This window comes from Sebastes fasciatus, chromosome 5 (assembly GCF_043250625.1).
Source record: "Sebastes fasciatus isolate fSebFas1 chromosome 5, fSebFas1.pri, whole genome shotgun sequence".
Taxonomy (NCBI): domain Eukaryota; kingdom Metazoa; phylum Chordata; class Actinopteri; order Perciformes; family Sebastidae; genus Sebastes; species Sebastes fasciatus.
The window spans coordinates 257,731-277,730 of NC_133799.1; the positions used below are offsets into that span (position 1 = coordinate 257,731).

The 20,000-nt window shown below is 45.7% G+C and overlaps 2 protein-coding genes across 6 annotated transcripts in view; one reads left to right on the top strand and one right to left on the bottom strand.

Moving 5' to 3' along the window:
- plppr3b (phospholipid phosphatase related 3b) overlaps nucleotides 1-10,729 on the top strand; it is a 15,742-nt gene extending 5,013 nt beyond the window's left edge. The window contains exons 2-8 of one of the 2 annotated variants that reach the window (XM_074634389.1): nucleotides 2,062-2,152; nucleotides 3,563-3,748; nucleotides 4,033-4,159; nucleotides 4,477-4,672; nucleotides 4,760-4,817; nucleotides 7,983-8,156; nucleotides 8,267-10,729. In XM_074634389.1, coding sequence (XP_074490490.1) covers nucleotides 2,072-2,152; nucleotides 3,563-3,748; nucleotides 4,033-4,159; nucleotides 4,477-4,672; nucleotides 4,760-4,817; nucleotides 7,983-8,156; nucleotides 8,267-9,664 — 2,220 coding nt within the window. In that variant the 5' untranslated portion in view covers nucleotides 2,062-2,071 and the 3' untranslated portion in view covers nucleotides 9,665-10,729. The other variant, XM_074634390.1, reaches the window with a different exon arrangement.
- Nucleotides 10,730-13,590: 2,861 nt separating this feature from the next.
- Nucleotides 13,591-20,000, bottom strand: part of misp (mitotic spindle positioning) — an 8,917-nt gene continuing 2,507 nt past the window's right edge. Inside the window, exons 2-6 of one of the 4 annotated variants that reach the window (XM_074634393.1) lie at nucleotides 18,899-20,000; nucleotides 17,974-18,835; nucleotides 14,888-15,081; nucleotides 14,156-14,194; nucleotides 13,591-14,024 (exon numbers count right to left, since the gene is read on the bottom strand). The exon at nucleotides 18,899-20,000 is cut by the window's right edge and continues 491 nt beyond it. In XM_074634393.1, the coding sequence (XP_074490494.1) occupies nucleotides 13,935-14,024; nucleotides 14,156-14,194; nucleotides 14,888-15,081; nucleotides 17,974-18,835; nucleotides 18,899-20,000 (2,287 nt within the window). In that variant the 3' untranslated portion in view covers nucleotides 13,591-13,934. Of the gene's footprint in view, nucleotides 14,025-14,155; nucleotides 14,195-14,887; nucleotides 15,082-17,973 lie in introns of all 4 variants that reach the window. The other 3 variants (XM_074634392.1, XM_074634391.1, XM_074634394.1) reach the window with 3 other exon arrangements.

Genomic DNA, 20,000 nt, shown 5'->3' on the forward strand with positions numbered 1-20,000 from the left:
TAGGAGAGCTACTGGGTTAGGGTACATGGAGCCTGGAGGTTACTGGGAGAGCTACTGGGTTAGGGTACATGGAGCCTGGAGGTTACTCGGAGAGCTACTGGGTTAGGGTACGTTGAGCCTGGAGGTTACTGGGAGAGCAACTGGGTTAGGGTACGTTGAGCCTGGAGGTTACTGGGAGAGCTACTGGGTTAGGGTACATGGAGCCTGGAGGTTACTGGGAGAGCTACTGGGTTAGGGTACATGGAGCCTGGAGGTTACTCGGAGAGCTACTGGGTTAGGGTACATGGAGCCTGGAGGTTACTGGGAGAGCAACTGGGTTAGGGTACGTTGAGCCTGGAGGTTACTGGGAGAGCTACTGGGAGAGTTACTGGGAGAGCCCAGAGTTACTGGGAGAGCCTGGAGGTTACTGGGAGAGCCCAGAGTTACTGGGAGAGCCTGGAGGTTACTGGGAGAGCTACTGGGTTAGGGTACATGGAGCCTGGAGGTTACTGGGAGAGCAACTGGGTTAGGGTACATTGAGCCTGGAGGTTACTGGGAGAGCTACTGGGTTAGGGTACTGGGAGAGCTACTGGGTTAGGGTACTGGGAGAGCTACTGGGTTAGGGTACGTTGAGCCTGGAGGTTACTAGGAGAGCTACTGGGTTAGGGTACGTTGAGCCTGGAGGTAACTGAGAGAGCTACTGGGTTAGGGTACTGGGAGAGCTACTGGGTTAGGGTACATGGAGCCTGGAGGTTACTGGGAGAGCTACTGGGTTAGGGTACTGGGAGAGCTACTGGGTTAGGGTACATGGAGCCTGGAGGTTACTTGGAGCGCTACTGGGTTAGGGTACATCAAGCCTGGAGGTTACTGGGAGAGCTACTGGGTTAGGGTACTGGGAGAGCTACTGGGTTAGGGTACTGGGAGAGCTACTGGGTTAGGGTACTGGGAGAGCTACAGAGTTAGGGTACGTTGAGCCTGGAGGTTACTGGGAGAGCTACTGGGTTAGGGTACTGGGAGAGCTACTGGGTTAGGGTACGTTGAGCCTGGAGGTTACTGGGAGAGCTACTGGGTTAGGGTACTGGGAGAGCTACTGGGTTAGGGTACGTTGAGCCTGGAGGTTACTGGGAGAGCTACTGGGTTAGGGTACTGGGAGAGCTACTGGGTTAGGGTACGTTGAGCCTGGAGGTTACTGGGAGAGCTACTGGGTTAGGGTACTGGGAGAGCTACTGGGTTAGGGTACGTTGAGCCTGGAGGTTACTGGGAGAGCTACTGGGTTAGGGTACTGGGAGAGCTACTGGGTTAGGGTACGTTGAGCCTGGAGGTTACTGGGAGAGCTACTGGGTTAAGGTACTGGGAGAGCTACTGGGTTAGGGTACGTTGAGCCTGGAGGTTACTGGGAGAGCTACTGGGTTAGGGTACTGGGAGAGCTACTGGGTTAGGGTACGTTGAGCCTGGAGGTTACTGGGAGAGCTACTGGGTTAGGGTACTGGGAGAGCTACTGGGTTAGGGTACGTTGAGCCTGGAGGTTACTGGGAGAGCTACTGGGTTAGGGTACTGGGAGAGCTACTGGGTTAGGGTACGTTGAGCCTGGAGGTTACTGGGAGAGCTACTGGGTTAGGGTACTGGGAGAGCTACTGGGTTAGGGTACGTTGAGCCTGGAGGTTACTGGGAGAGCTACTGGGTTAGGGTACTGGGAGAGCTACTGGGTTAGGGTACGTTGAGCCTGGAGGTTACTGGGAGAGCTACTGGGTTAGGGTACTGGGAGAGCTACTGGGTTAGGGTACGTTGAGCCTGGAGGTTACTGGGAGAGCTACTGGGTTAGGGTACGTTGAGCCTGGAGGTTACTGGGAGAGCTACTGGGTTAGGGTACTGGGAGAGCTACTGGGTTAGGGTACGTGCGGGTCAGGGTATATTGTTATAGAGAAATAACAGACCACAGAACCGAGAATCAGAATCAAGTATTCAGCAAAGCTCTGTAATAAAATATAATAACCTGATATGAAACATCTTTATTTATGCCGTGATAACACACTTCTGTTCATATACTGTAACTGTGTGTGTGTGTGTGTGTGTGTGTTGCAGGTGGATCACGATGATGATGAACTCTGAGAAGATGAAGAAGAAACCTCCAAAGGACAGTTTGACTCTGCTGCCATGTTTCTACTTTGTGGAGGTGAGAACAATAATAACAACAACAATAATAATAATACAAATAATGTGTTGTTGTCGTGGTTGATGTGGTTGTTGTCGTGGTTGATGTGGTTGTGGTTGTTGTTGTCGTGGTTGTTGTTGTGGTTGATGTGGTTGTCGTGGTTGTCATGGTTGTTGTTGTGGTTGTCGTGGTTGTTGTTGTGGTTGTCGTGGTTGTTGTTGTGGTTGTGGTTGTCGTGGTTAATGTGGTTGTCGTTGTGGTTGTCGTGGTTGATGTGGTTGTGGTTGACGTTGTGGTTGTGGTTGATGTTGTGGTTGTTGATGTGGTTGTCGTGGTTGTTGATGTGGTTGTTGATGTGGTTGTCGTTGTTGTGGTTGATGTTGTGGTTGTTGATGTGGTTGTCGTGGTTGTTGATGTGGTTTTCGTGGTTGTTGTCGTGGTTGTTGATGTGGTTGTCTTGGTTGTTGTTGTGGTTGTTGATGTGGTTGTTGTTGTGGTTGATGTGGTTGATGTTGTTGTCGTTGTGGTTGTTGATGTGGTTGTTGTTGTGGTTGATGTGGTTGTCGTGGTTGTCATGGTTGTTGTTGTGGTTGTCGTGGTTGTTGTTGTGGTTGTCGTGGTTGTTGTTGTGGTTGTCGTGGTTGTTGTTGTGGTTGTCGTGGTTAATGTGGTTGTCGTTGTGGTTGTCGTGGTTGATGTGGTTGTGGTTGACGTTGTGGTTGTGGTTGATGTTGTGGTTGTTGATGTGGTTGTCGTGGTTGTTGATGTGGTTGTTGATGTGGTTGTCGTTGTTGATGTTGTGGTTGTTGATGTGGTTGTCGTGGTTGTTGATGTGGTTTTCGTGGTTGTTGTCGTGGTTGTTGATGTGGTTGTCTTGGTTGTTGTTGTGGTTGTTGATGTGGTTGTTGTTGTGGTTGATGTTGTTGTCGTGGTGGTTGTTGTGGTTGTTGATGTGGTTGTTGTTGTGGTTGATGTGGTTGATGTTGTTGTCGTGGTGGTTGTCGTGGTTGTTGTTGTGGTTGTCGTGGTTGTTGTTGTGGTTGTGGTTGTCGTGGTTAATGTGGTTGTCGTTGTGGTTGTCGTGGTTGATGTGGTTGTGGTTGACGTTGTGGTTGTGGTTGATGTTGTGGTTGTTGATGTGGTTGTCGTGGTTGTTGATGTGGTTTGTTGATGTGGTTGTCGTTGTTGTGGTTGTTGTTGTGGTTGTTGATGTGGTTGTCGTGGTTGTTGATGTGGTTTTCGTGGTTGTTGTCGTGGTTGTTGATGTGGTTGTCTTGGTTGTTGTTGTGGTTGTTGATGTGGTTGTTGTTGTGGTTGATGTGGTTGATGTTGTTGTCGTTGTGGTTGTTGATGTGGTTGTTGTTGTGGTTGATGTGGTTGATGTTGTCGTGGTTGATGTTGTGGTTGATGTTGTGGTTGATGTGGTTGCAGCTGCCCATCGTGGCTTCCTCTATGGTGTCTCTGTACTTCCTGGAGCTGACCGACGTGGTGCAGCCGGCGCAGGTCGGGTTCCGCTGCCGCGACCGAGAGCTCAGCATGCCGTACGTAGACGGGGGAGACGAACTGATCCCACTGCTGATGCTGCTGAGCCTCGCCTTCGCCGGACCGGCGGCCTCGGTAACACACACACACACACAAACACTGAAGATAAGACTGTAACCAAGACCTGACCTGGGACCTGAATCAGACCAGATACCATGTGGATCTGGTCTGATTCAGGTCTGGTAGGGTCCAGTTTTGTTGCGAGACCCACCACAGGGTCTCAGGTCTCAGCAGTAACCATAAAGACCTCCATCAGTCCTGAACCTGAACCCAGAGCTGTGGGTCCAAACAGAACCAGAGAAACTGTCTGATCAGGACTTAGTTTTAGGTCCTGAGGGTGCCTTTGTTTCCTGAACCAGATCATGCTGGTTGAGGGTCTCATCTACTGCCTGCAGTCCAGAATGAAGCTCCGCAGACCTGAAGGAAGCATCAACGCCGGAGGCTGCAACTTCAACTCCTTCCTGAGGAGGACGGTGCGCTTCGTAGGTACGATGCTGACTACACCTGCAGCTGCACCTGCACCTGCAGCTACATCTGCACCTGTAGCCACACCTGCACCTGCACCTGCACCTGCACCTGCACCTGCAGCTACACCTGCACCTGTAGCCACACCTGCACCTGCACCTGCACCTTTAGCCAAACCTGCACCTGCACCTGCACCTGCAGCTACACCTGCACCTGTAGCCACACTTGCACCTGCAGCCGCACCTGCACCTGCACCTGCACCTGCAGTTACACCTGCAGCTACACCTGCACCCGCAGCTACAGGTGTTCGGTCCTCACACCCATCTGTCTCTCTGCAGGTGTGCACGTGTTCGGTCTGTGTGCGACGGCGCTGGTCACTGACATCATCCAGCTGTCGACGGGTTACCACGCTCCGTTCTTCCTCACCGTCTGTAAACCCAACTACACGCTGGTGGGCGTCTCCTGCGACCGGAACGCTTACATCACTAAAGACATCTGCTCGGGTCACGACCAGCACGCCATCATGGCCGCCAGGTGAGTCACCTGTTCAGGTTGAGTTCACTGATTCACCTGATTACTGATTATTGATTAAACTTTCTGCTCTCCCTTCTGTCCCGACAGGAAGACGTTCCCTTCCCAGCATGCAACTCTGTCTGCCTTCGCCGCCGTTTACGTTTCTGTGAGTTCAAACCAGCAAACCTTTATTTAAACTGATGATTGACTCCATGGAGACGACGGATCAACAGATCAGCTCAGATGTTATTAAAGAAAGAAAGACATACTGAATGAATATAGTTACATATAGATCCATATAGTTACATATAGTTACATATAGATCCATATAGTTACATATAGATCCATATAGTTACATATAGATCCATATAGTTACATATAGATCCATATAGTTACATATAGATCCATATAGTTACATATAGATCCATATAGTTACATATAGATCCATATAGTTACATATAGATCCATATAGTTACATATAGATCCATATAGTTACATATAGATACATATAGATCCATATAGTTACATATAGATCCATATAGTTACATATAGATACATATAGATCCATATAGTTACATATAGATCCATATAGTTACATATAGATCCATATAGTTACATATAGATCCATATAGTTACATATAGTTACATATAGATCCATATAGTTACATATAGATCCATATAGTTACATATAGATACATATAGATCCATATAGTTACATATAGATCCATATAGTTACATATAGATCCATATAGATCCATATAGTTACATATAGTTACATATAGATCCATATAGATCCATATAGTTACATATAGATCCATATAGTTACATATAGATCCATATAGTTACATATAGATACATATAGATCCATATAGTTACATATAGATCCATATAGTTACATATAGATCCATATAGATCCATATAGTTACATATAGATCCATATAGTTACATATAGTTACATATAGATCCATATAGTTACATATAGATCCATATAGTTACATATAGATACATATAGATCCATATAGTTACATATAGATCCATATAGTTACATATAGATCCATATAGATCCATATAGTTACATATAGTTACATATAGATCCATATAGATCCATATAGTTACATATAGATCCATATAGTTACATATAGATCCATATAGTTACATATAGATACATATAGATACATATAGTTACATATAGATCCATATAGTTACATATAGATACATATAGATCCATATAGTTACATATAGATCCATATAGTTACATATAGTTACATATAGATCCATATAGTTACATATAGTTACATATAGATCCATATAGTTACATATAGTTACATATAGATCCATATAGTTACATATAGATCCATATAGTTACATATAGATCCATATAGTTACATATAGATCCATATAGTTACATATAGATCCATATAGATCCATATAGTTACATATAGATCCATATAGTTACATATAGATCCATATAGTTACATATAGATCCATATAGTTACATATAGATCCATATAGTTACATATAGATCCATATAGATCCATATAGTTACATATAGTTACATATAGATCCATATAGTTACATATAGTTACATATAGATCCATATAGTTACATATAGATCCATATAGTTACATATAGATCCATATAGTTACATATAGATCCATATAGTTACATATAGATCCATATAGATCCATATAGTTACATATAGATCCATATAGTTACATATAGATCCATATAGTTACATATAGATCCATATAGATCCATATAGTTACATATAGTTACATATAGATCCATATAGTTACATATAGTTACATATAGATCCATATAGTTACATATAGATCCATATAGTTACATATAGTTACATATAGATCCATATAGTTACATATAGATCCATATAGTTACATATAGATCCATATAGATCCATATAGTTACATATAGATCCATATAGATCCATATAGTTACATATAGTTACATATAGATCCATATAGTTACATATAGTTACATATAGATCCATATAGTTACATATAGATCCATATAGTTACATATAGTTACATATAGATCCATATAGTTACATATAGATCCATATAGTTACATATAGATACATATAGATCCATATAGTTACATATAGATCCATATAGTTACATATAGATACATATAGATCCATATAGATACATATAGATCCATATAGATACATATAGATCCATATAGATCCATATAGTTACATATAGATACATATAGATCCATATAGTTACATATAGATCCATATAGTTACATATAGATCCATATAGATCCATATAGTTACATATAGATACATATAGATCCATATAGTTACATATAGATCCATATAGATCCATATAGATACATATAGATCCATATAGATCCATATAGATCCATATAGTTACATATAGATACATATAGATCCATATAGTTACATATAGATCCATATAGTTACATATAGATCCATATAGATCCATATAGTTACATATAGATACATATAGATCCATATAGTTACATATAGATCCATATAGTTACATATAGATCCATATAGTTACATATAGTTACATATAGATCCATATAGTTACATATAGATCCATATAGTTACATATAGATACATATAGTTACATATAGATACATATAGTTACATATAGATCCATATAGTTACATATAGATACATATAGATCCATATAGTTACATATAGATCCATATAGTTACATATAGATCCATATAGTTACATATAGATACATATAGATCCATATAGTTACATATAGATCCATATAGATCCATATAGTTACATATAGATCCATATAGATCCATATAGTTACATATAGATACATATAGATCCATATAGTTACATATAGATACATATAGATCCATATAGTTACATATAGATACATATAGATCCATATAGTTACATATAGATACATATAGTTCCATATAGTTACATATAGATACATATAGTTACATATAGATCCATATAGTTACATATAGTTCCATATAGTTACATATAGATACATATAGTTACATATAGATCCATATAGTTACATATAGATACATATAGTTACATATAGATACATATAGATCCATATAGTTACATATAGATCCATATAGATCCATATAGTTACATATAGATCCATATAGATCCATATAGTTACATATAGATCCATATAGTTCCATATAGATCCATATAGTTCCATATAGATCCATATAGTTACATATAGATCCATATAGTTCCATATAGATCCATATAGATCCATATAGATCCAAATAGTTACATATAACTTATTAATATGAACTGATATGTTTAGAAGTCTTGACTTGTGATTCTCTTGTGTTTCAGATGTATTTTAACTCGACCATCTCCGACAGCACCAAACTGCTGAAACCCGTCTTGGTTTTCGCTTTCGCCATCGCGGCGGCGTTGACGGGTCTGACTCAGATCACTCAGCATCGCAGCCATCCCATCGACGTGTACGTGGGCTTCCTCATCGGAGCCTTCGTCGCCGCTTACCTGGTGAGACCTGAAGCTGCTATATGAGATATAATACATGTGATATTATATGAGATGTAATACATGTAGCATCAGAGGAAACATGTAAAGATGCTTCTCTACTTCCTCTTCAGGCGTTTCACGCCGTAGCCAACTTCAAGTCGTCGGACGACATCACTCCAGCCCCGCCTCCCCCGCCGCCGAAGGAGGACCCTCTGCGAGCGCTGACCGAGCGAGGACACGAGTCCGTCTACAACAAGGGCCCCGCCTCCGCCTCAGAGAGTAACGACGAGATCGCGGCGGCGCCGGCCCCCATGGACCGGCTGGAGGGCCTGGGGCCCCTGCAGAGGGAGAAGACCTCCATGGGGAGCCTGAAGAGGGCCAGCGTGGACGTGGAGCTGCTGGCTCCTCGCAGCCCCATGGGGAAGGAGACCATGCTGACCTTCAGTAACACGCTGCCGAGGGCCAGCATGAACGTCAACGGGGTGCTGGGGGCCAACCCGGGACCGGAGGATCCGGTGCAGCCGGTGCAGCCGGTCCAGCCGGTGCAGCGGCGTCTGAAGGCCGTGCAGGTCCCCATGGACCCGATGCGTTCGCAGCAGTTGGTGTCGGAGTGGAAGCAGAAGTCGATGGAGATGAGAGGTCTGAGTGTCCGGGACGAGGCGGAGCGCGAGGCCAGCGAGGACGGCTCCGAGGTGGGATCCGTGGGGACAGACGAGAGCGGGTCTCAGGTACCCGTATACCAGCCCGCAGTGCAGTCTGGGAGGGTGGCCTCTAGTCGTAACCCCACTCCGCCTCCAGGGGGCGCCAAAGCTGTGGCGACTCCCAGACCGCCACAGATCCCTGAAGCAGGACCCCCGCCAGTGTCCCCAAAGAGCGCCGTGACCAGGGCCAAGTGGCTCGCCATCCGAGAGAAGACGAGCGGGGAGGGGTCGGGCCGCGGCACCACCAACCAGCCACGACTCATGCAGGTCATCGCCATGTCGAAGCAGCAGGGCCTCCTCCCCTCCTCCTCCTCGGGGGACAAGTCCTCCGAGACCACCTCCACCTGTTCCGGCACCTCGTCCACCACCGACTCTCCGCACTACCGCCCCCCCTCCGAGCAGCAGCGGGAGGGGTCGGGTATAATCACCGTGGATGCCCACGCCCCTCACCATCCCGTCGTCCAAGCCCCTCCCCCTCTTCAAGCCCCGCCCATCGCAGGTAACGGTAACCCGTGGGAGTGGGCGGGGGCATCCAACGGGGGCGACCCGCGAGACACCTACGACCTGAACAGCCTGAACCGGGGAGACTCCGCCGCCCACGGCAGCAGCTTCCGGCCACACCGATCCGCCTCGCCGCGTGCTACGGTCGACCGCGACCCGGACCCGCCCCCGCATCACCCCCAGGCGGAGATGTCGGCGGAGGCTCAGCGCAGGGAGATAGCCATGAGACGCAAGACGGCGCTGGTTCTGTTGGATCGGGAGATCCGTAACCAGACTGAACAGGAGAACTACTATAAGAGTTTGCAGGGACGAAGGTTCAAGGACTAGTCTCTCATCCTTTCAAAACAAAAGCCTTATTTTGAAACTGGTCATTAACAGCACAGACCGGCACGGCGGCGAGGACCGTGGTGCCGGTCGGTCCGGCTCGACGCTCGGTGGCTCAACACGCCGGATGGTTCTCTCTCCACAGAACGTTATCTGGTTCAGACGCCGTCGGTCCGGTTCACTGATCATTTTATTACCTTCATCTGTGGCGGCGAGTCGACCGACGGCGGCGTTGAGCCACCGAGCGGGAAGCTGGAGCGTTACCATGGCAACTCATTCTGTGGATAATCTGGAACCACAGAGACGACTTTAAAGACTCATTCTGAAGCACAAACATGCAACAAACCTGAAAAACCTGCATCGGCGAGATCCTCCTGATCCGCCGAGATCCTCCTGATCCGCCGCCGCCCGACATCACAAGCCCCGCCTCCTCCGAGGGGGCGTGGCCCGTGGCTGTGATTGGCTGGCGGGATGCGGACGATAAACAGACACTGATTGTATATTAGGCCACCTGGACGAGTGCGCTGCCTTCCTGTCGTGATGGTTCGGTTGCTATAGTGATTCTCAGCATGCTTGTTTGTTTGCTGCTCTCTGATTGGTCGAGAGTGTTTGTGTGTGTGTGAATGTGAAGGTGTGTATTTATTATGGACGGACCAATGTGATATTAAATATTTATAGAGATGCTAATATTCAGAATGTAAAGATACACTCACCGGTTTCATTACGGCGCCACACCACATTTAAATACATCATATAATATTATTAGATATTATATATAAATATTATATATAAATATTCATTACATTTACATGAATTTATTTAACAATTAGTTTAAAAAAGTAGTAACAAGTATTTTTTCTATTAAGTGAATGATGAATATTATTATTAGGCCACTGCAGGAATAAACGTTTTAAACTTTTTAAAAGTCATATTTTGAAAACAAAAGTTGTAATTTCATTCTGTCATAGTGAATTATTATTATTATTATTATTACTATTACTATTATTATCATTATTATCATTATTATTATTATTATCATTATTATTATTATTATCATTATTATTATCATTATTATTTTTTAAATTATTATTATTATTATTATTATTATCATTATTATCATTATCATTATCATTATCATTATCATTATTACTATTACTATTACTATCATTATTATCATTATTATTATCATTATTATTATTATTTTTTAAATTATTATTATTATTATTATTATCATTATTATTATTATTATTATTATTATTATCATTATTATCATTATCATTATCATTATCATTATTACTATTACTATTACTATCATTATTATCATTATTATTATCATTATCATTATTATTATTATTTTTTAAATTATTATTATTATTATCATTATCATTATTATTATTATTTTTTAAATTATTATTATTATTATCATTATCATTATTATTATTATTATTATTATTATTATTATTATTATTATTATTATTATTATTATCATTATCATTATCATTATCATTATTACTATCATTATTATCATTATTATTATCATTATCATTATTATTATTATTTTTTAAATTATTATTATTATTATTTTTTATTATCATTATTATCATTATCAGAGCTCTGATGGTTGTAATCATGGATCATGGAGTAGGTAAACTGTCTTGAAACCGGTGGACCGGTGGACCGGTGGACCGGTGGACCGGTGGACCGGTGGACCGGTGAGTGTATCTGTCAGTATTCAATACTGATGACAACTTTATATATTCTGGTCTGTCTGTGCTCTTAATGTCCGTGTGCTGTTGCATGTCCACGGTTTGATTTGAGATCAGACGTCGGTCCTCCGAGGACGTCGGCCCTCCGAGGACATCGGCCCTCTGAGGACGTGGGTCCGACGTCCTCAGAGGGCCGACGTCCTCGGAGGGCCGACGTCCTCGGAGGGCGTCTCAACGTTTCATCTGAATGTAAAACATGGCTCTTCATACTGAATGTGTGTTCTGTGACCGGAGACGTTAAAAAGATAAAACTGCTGCTATAAAAAGAGTTTGATGTGTCCGAGACGGAGGACGGACGCTGCATGCTCTCCGCCCGTTACCATGGAAACAACATTAAAACCCTATTCTGAACACGCCCTGGTCTACCTGTTCTACCTGTTCTACCTGTTCTACTACCTGTTCTACCTGTCCTACCTGTTCTACTACCTGTTCTACCTGTTCTACTACCTGTTCTACCTGTTCTACTACCTGTTCTACCTGTTCTACTACCTGTTCTACCTGTTCTACTACCTGTTCTACCTGTTCTACTACCTGTTATACCTGTCCTACCTGTTCTACCTGTTCTACTACCTGTCCTACCTGTTCTACAGGTTCTACCTGATCTACCTGTTCTACTACCTGATCTACCTGATCTACCTGTTCTACCTATTTTACCTGATCTGCCTGTACTACTACCTGTTCTACCTGTTCTACCTGTTCTACCTATTCTACCTGATCTACCTGTTCTACGTGTTCTACCTGTTTCACCTGTTCTACGTGTTCTACCTGTTTCACCTGGTCTACCTGATCTACCTGTTCTACGTGTTCTACCTGTTTCACCTGTTCTACGTGTTCTACCTGTTTCACCTGGTCTACCTGATCTACCTGTTCTACGTGTTCTACCTGTTTCACCTGGTCTACCTGATCTACCTGTTCTACCTGTTCTACGTGGTCTACCTGTTCTACGTGGTCTACCTATTCTACCTGTTCTACTACCTGTTCTACGTGTTCTACATGTTCTACCTGTTCTACGTCGTCTCTGTCTTCACTCATGGTTCCAATCAGGAAGAATTCACTCTGACATCAGTACATGTACTTAAGTTTATCAGGTACAAGTATCTCCTGTGTACAAGCAAGTGGACAGGGGGACATGTAGACAGGTGGACATGTATACAGGTAGACAGGTGGACAGAGAACTAAGGGGGTATCTGTGGGAAGAGGCTGAGGAGGTTAATGAGATGCAGGTGAGACAGGTCATGTGACACGTTAGTACATCCTGATATCTGGACCGATTACAGTAAGGTTTCACACACACACACACACACACGTTTATTCCTGGTTGCTGTCGCCATGGCAACAGGCTGGATGGCCTCCAGGAAGTGAAGGAAGAGGATGGAGGTGTGTGTGAGGGCAGCAGCGTGTCTCTCTATCTCTGTGAGGACCAGTCATCATCTTTAACACGGAAATATCTTCAGAGTACAAATACACAAAAACACTAATCTCACCATGAGCTCCTTTTACCAGGTTTTCTGGAGATATATACACACACAGCATACGTATATATATATATATATGTGTGTACCATTTTGTGTGTGTGCATGTGTGTGCGTGTGTGTTGGAGCCCTTATCTCTATATCAGCCATCAACACTGTTGCTGTGGAAACTGCATTTTGTGTGTGTGTGTGTGTGTGTGTGTGTGTGTGTGGCTATCTTTGTGAGGACCAGTGTAAGTTTTACACCTTCAGAGTCGGGCCTCACCTTTACACACTGATTTTATTTTATTAATATTTTGAGGTGTTAACAGACAGCAGGAGAGTCTATCAGTCTGAAGGATGATTTTTATTGGATGTGTCGGTTTAAAATCATGAAAACAATCAGAAACTTCTACATCTCTAACTCTTTATCTCTAACTCTTTATCTCTACATCTCTTTAACTCTTTATCTCTAACTCTTTAACTCTACATCTCTTTAACTCTTTATCTCTACATCTCTTTAACTCTTTATCTCTACATCTCTAACTCTTTATCTCTAACTCTTTATCTCTACATCTCTCTAACTCTTTATCTCTAACTCTTTAACTCTTTATCTCTACATCTCTAACTCTTTATCTCTAACTCTTTATCTCTACATCTCTTTAACTCTTTATCTCTAACTCTTTAACTCTTTATCTCTAACTCTTTAACTCTACATCTCTTTAACTCTTTATCTCTACATCTCTAACTCTTTATCTCTTTATCTTTAACTCTTTATCTCTACATCTCTTTAACTCTTTATCTCTTTATCTCTAACTCTTTCCGTCTCGTCTACGTGAATCAGACTCGTCGTCTCTGTTCGTCTACTCAGCAGCTGATTGGACGAGCAGAGGGAACCAATCAGGAGCAGCCGTTTCTTTGGAGTGTTCCAGTTTAAAACCATTTCAATCTCAGTCGCCATGTTATCCTGCAGGTCCTGGTCCTGTCCAGGTCCAGGCTCTGGTCCAGGTCCAGGCTCTGGTCCTGGTCCAGCCTCTGGTCCAGGTCCAGCTGGTCTCACTGGTCCGCCTGGTTGGAGAACACCCCGGCCTCCCAGCGCAGAGCGCGTTGGTTCTTATGGCGAGTAACTCGAGTCGACTCAACGACCTGAAACAGCGGAGGCAAGGAGACAAGGAGACAAGAATAAAATGAGATAAAGAGGCATAGAGACAGCAGGTGAACAGCTGGCGAACAGCTGGCGAACAGCTGTTTAACAGCTGGTTATAGTTGGGTTGTACCTCGTTATTCACGTCGTCGACCGGCTGAATTCCCGCATACTGAAAGAAGAAAACACAGAAGAGATTCAGAGATTTCAGATCAGCAGTTAAGGACGAATCAACATGTTTAGTTTCAGTTAACCAGTTAACCAGTTAACCATTTAACCAGCCAACCAGCCAACTAACCAGTTAACCAGCCAACCAACCAACCAGTTAACCAGCCAACCAACCAGTTAACCATTTAACCAGCCAACCAGCCAACTAACCAGTTAACCAGCCAACCAACCAACCAGTTAACCAGCCAACCAACCAGTTAACCAGCCAACCAGGTAACCATTTAACCAGCCAACCAACCAACCAGTTAACCAGCCAACCAACCAGCCAGCTAACCAGTAAACCAGGTAACCAGTTAACCAACCAACCAGTTAACCAGTCAACCAGTTAACCAGTCAACCAGCCAACCAGTTAACCAGCCAACCAGGTAATCAGTTAACCAGCCAACCAACCAAACAACCAACCAGCCAACCAGCCAACCAACCAGTTAACCAGGTAATCAGGTAACCAGTTAACCAACCAACCAGTTAACCAGTCAACCAACCAGCCAACCAACCAACCAGTTAACCAGTTAACCAGTCAACCACCTTTAACCCTGAAGACGGGTCATCATATAAACCTGCTGAATCAAACTTTATTTAGACTGACAGGAAGCACAAAGACTTTCAAAATAAGAGGCAGGATGTAGTGATGACTTACTGCGCCGTCCTCCAGCTTCACTTTGACTCGTCTCTCCTCAAAGTCCTGCAGCAGAGTCTCCGTCAGACCTCTGAGAGGGGGGGGGGAGGAGGAGGAGCGGGGGGGAGGTGAGGAGGACCAGGGCTGAGCGGTGATGAAGGACAGGGAGGGCAGACGGACGAAGGGACGAGGAGAGGACACAGTGACGGGTTTATCTGAAACACAACAGGATGGAAATCATCAGTGACATCATCAATGACATCACACACTGACGTCTTGAAACCTGCTGATTGGTTACTGATTCACAGGAAGTCTAATCGTCCTGAAGCTGCTGGACTTTGGTCGGCCTCTCGTTGAGTTACTGATTGAAGCAGCAGCAGCAGCTCACCAGACTCCATTCAGGTTTCAGTCGCTTTTATTCACCACACGGACAGTTGAAGCTCCGCTGCTGCTGATAAATCACTCACTAATAAATCACCCACTGATAAATCATCTGAACTCAGCGTGCAGAGAGAACCCCTCTCAGTCAGCAGCCTGTTTTTATTGAGGTCAAAGGTCACGTATCAGTGGCTGGTGAAACTGGTCTCTCGGTGTGACGGGCCGAGACACCTGTCAACCAACACACAACTAGCTTTTATTGTGAAAATCCTCCATCAGACTGACTTTGACGTTGGAGGTTTTCAGTCGCAGCATCACCAGCTGGACGTTAGAGGAGCTGCAGCCACGTCACTGAAGAACTTTGACTACAATAAAAGCAGGTGTGAAAAACAATCTACAGGTAAACGTGTGTCTGGAGGCAGATCCATCAGGATCACCTGGAAACACTTCAACTCTATTTATTATACGGATACATACGTATAACAGACCGTTACTACGTATAACAGACCGTTGCTACGCATAACAGACCGTTGCTACGCATAACAGACCGTTACTACGCATAACAGACCGTTGCTACGTATAACAGACCGTTACTACGTATAACAGACCGTTGCTACGCATAACAGACCGTTGCTACGCATAACAGACCGTTGCTACGTATAACAGACCGTTGCTACGCATAGCAGACCGTTACTACGTATAACAGACCGTTGCTGTCTATAACAGACCGTTGCTACATATAACAGACCGTTGCTACGTATAACAGACCGTTGCTACGTATAACAGACCGTTACTACGTATAACAGACCGTTGCTGTCTATAACAGACCGTTGCTACGTATAACAGACCGTTGCTACGTATAACAGACCGTTACTACGCATAACAGACCGTTGCTACGTATAACAGACCGTTACTACATATAACAGACCGTTGCTACGCATAACAGACCGTTGCTACGCATAACAGACCGTTGCTACGTATAACAGACCGTTGCTACGCATAACAGACCGTTGCTACGCATAACAGACCGTTGCTACGCATAACAGACCGTTGCTACGTATAACAGACCGTTGCTACGCATAACAGACCGTTGCTACGCATAACAGACCGTTACTACGCATAACAGACCGTTGCTACGTATAACAGACCGTTGCTACGCATAACAGACCGTTGCTACGCATAACAGACCGTTGCTACGCATAACAGACCGTTGCTACGCATAACAGACCGTTGCTACGCATAACAGACCGTTGCTACGCATAGCAGACCGTTACTACGCATAACAGACCGTTGCTACGCATAACAGACCGTTGCTACGCATAGCAGACCGTTACTACGTATAACAGACCGTTGCTACGTATAACAGACCGTTGCTACGCATAGCAGACCGTTACTACGTATAACAGACCGTTGCTGTCTATAACAGACCGTTGCTACATATAACAGACCGTTGCTACGTATAACAGACCGTTGCTACGTATAACAGACCGTTACTACGTATAACAGACCGTTGCTGTCTATAACAGACCGTTGCTACGTATAACAGACCGTTGCTACGTATAACAGACCGTTACTACGCATAACAGACCGTTGCTACGCATAACAGACCGTTGCTACGTATAACAGACCGTTGCTACGCATAACAGACCGTTGCTACGCATAACAGACCGTTGCTACGTATAACAGACCGTTGCTACGCATAACAGACCGTTGCTACGTATAACAGACCGTTACTACGCATAACAGACCGTTGCTACGCATACCAGACCGTTACTACGTATAACAGACCGTTGCTACGCATAACAGACCGTTGCTACGTATAACAGACCGTTACTACGCATAACAGACCGTTGCTACGTATAACAGACCGTTGCTACGTATAACAGACCGTTGCTACGCATAACAGACCGTTGCTACGCATAACAGACCGTTGCTACGCATAACAGACCGTTGCTACGCATAACAGACCGTTGCTACGTATAACAGACCGTTGTTACGCATAACAGACCGTTACTACGCATAACAGACCGTTGCTACGTATAACAGACCGTTGCTACGCATAGCAGACCGTTACTACGCATAACAGACCGTTGCTACGTATAACAGACCGTTGCTACGCATAGCAGACCGTTACTACGTATAACAGACCGTTGCTACGTATAACAGACCGTTGCTACGCATAGCAGACCGTTACTACGTATAACAGACCGTTGCTGTCTATAACAGACCGTTGCTACATATAACAGACCGTTGCTACGTATAACAGACCGTTGCTACGTATAACAGACCGTTACTACGTATAACAGACCGTTGCTGTCTATAACAGACCGTTGCTACGTATAACAGACCGTTGCTACGTATAACAGACCGTTACTACGTATAACAGACCGTTGCTACATATAACAGACCGTTGCTACGTATAACAGACCGCTGCTGTCTATAACAGACCGTTTCTACGTATAACAGACCGTTGCTACGTATAACAGACCGTTGCTACGTATAACAGACCGTTGCTGTGTATAACAGACTGTTGCTACGTATAACAGACCGTTGCTACGTATAACAGACCGTTGCTACGTATAACAGACCGTTGCTACGTATAACAGACCGTTGCTATGTATAGCAGACCGTTGCTATGTAGGGGTGAACCCGTTGCTGTGGGGCTCCTGGATGTCTGGGGCAGCTGCCCAGGTCTCCTAGTTGGTAATCCAGCCTTGATGAGTACATACCTGTGTTTACAGGTGGGTAGAACTGACTGACGGCCATCTTGGTTGCCTGTTCCACCAGAGGAGCTGGAGAGAAGAGCTTCCCATCAGTCTCCTCCCTCGGCTCCGTCAGCTCCGTCAGCTCCCTCGGCTCCCTCGGCTCCCTCGGCTCCTTCGGCTCCCTCGGCTCCCTCGGCTCCCTCGGCTCCGTCGGCTCCGTCGGCTCCCTCGGCTCCCTCGGCTCCCTCGGCTCCCTCGGCTCCTTCGGCTCCCTCGGCTCCCTCGGCTCCTTCGGCTCCCTCGGCTCCCTCGGCTCCCTCGGCTCCTTCGGCTCCCTCGGCTCCTTCGGCTCCCTCGGCTCCCTCGGCTCCCTCGGCTCCCTCGGCTCCTTCGGCTCCCTCGGCTCCCTCGGCTCCCTCGGCTCCCTCGGCTCCCTCGGCTCCTTCGGCTCCCTCGGCTCCCTCGGCTCCCTCGGCTCCCTCGGCTCCTTCGGCTCCCTCAGCTCCCTCAGCTCCTGCTCCCGTCTCAGCGCCTCCTCGATCTCCTTCTCGATGAAATCTGGAGCTCCTTGTCCTCTAGACTGCAGGCCGGTGGACTCCAGGTTCTCCCTCCAGGACCCAGGCGTGGTTGAGGTCGTATCGCGGCGAGGTGTCGATGTTCGATCTTGGCGGAAACCTCTTGTATCCTGAACCTCTGAGTCCCTACCAGAGAAGGAAGAAGGAGCTGAACTCATTTGGCTGATGTCCGTCTCGGTTTCTTCGGGGTGTCGATGAGGACAGCACGGCGATGGGAAGACGTCAGCGTTTCCAAACTCAGACTGAAGTCTTTCTTCTGTCCTCTTGTCCTGGTCCTGTTGGTCAACCTGCCCCTCTATGTCCTCCGGCCCCTGTGGAGGATCTGGACTGTACCGTCTCAGGATCCCTCCCTGCTCCTGAGGCTCCTCCAGGGCCTGTGGAGGATCTGGACTGTACCGTCTCAGGATCCCTCCCTGCTCCTGAGGCTCCTCCAGGGCCTGTGGAGGATCTGGACTGTACCGTCTCAGGATCCCTCCCTGCTGCTGAGGCTCCTCCTTCCTCTGGATCTCCTTCTGGATCTCACGCTGGATGATGAAGCTGACTCGGTTCTTCTCTTTGGCTCTGACGGGCGTCAGCGGCGACTGTAAACGTTTGGTTTTGATCTCGACTATCTCTGTTCTGCTGTCACTGTGCTTCAGCCCCCGAAAGCGTCGTAGGTTCTCCTCACGTTCCTGAACCAACCGGATCTCCCTTTCGATCGGGGTCTCATAGCCACTCCTGTTATCTTGCCGAGTGTTGTCGGTGAACACGCCTTCATCACTGGTGTAGCCACCGCCCACCTCCACAGGCAGCTCCTCCAAGCCGGAGTTCAGGTCATCGAACACACCGCTCTGCCGGCTGAGACTCTCCTCAGTCCGGCACACCGTCACCTTCCTCTCTCGGTAGGTCTCATCTTCTCCTGCTGGTTTAAATGGAGTTGTATCTTCGCTCACCTCAACGCCGTCGTACACCTCCACCTGCTTTGACGAGGACACATCCGGACCTGGCTGCAGAGACATGTTCAGATGTGTTCTTGTGGACCACAGAGGGCGGGGGGTCGCAATCAGACGGTCCTGCTCCATCTTCAGGAACTGTTGTCGGGCAGCGCTGAAGTTGATCTGCTCCTTGTCGATGCTCCCGGGTTCAGCAATGCAGGGAGGTTCTGGTCTGGAGCTGGCAGGACTGTAGCTCACACTGAACCCTTCTGTCAGTTGGGTCATCAGATCCAGATTCTCCAGCTGATCTTTGAATGTTGGGTTCTTCTTCGGTGCTTGGCCGCGAATGATCTCCTTCCGAAGCTGCTTCTCCTCTTCCTCCCGGACCACTTCGACGTTGTTCTTCAAATCCAGGTTGTACTGTGAGTCTCCGTTGCTATCTGCGAACAGACTCTCTGGCTTCCTGCTGCTTGTGTAGGTCTGTAGTTTGAATCCTTTCTCCTCCTTCAGGGTTGCCAGCTGAGTCTGTCGCTGCGGTGAGACCATCCAGGCTTCGTTCTGC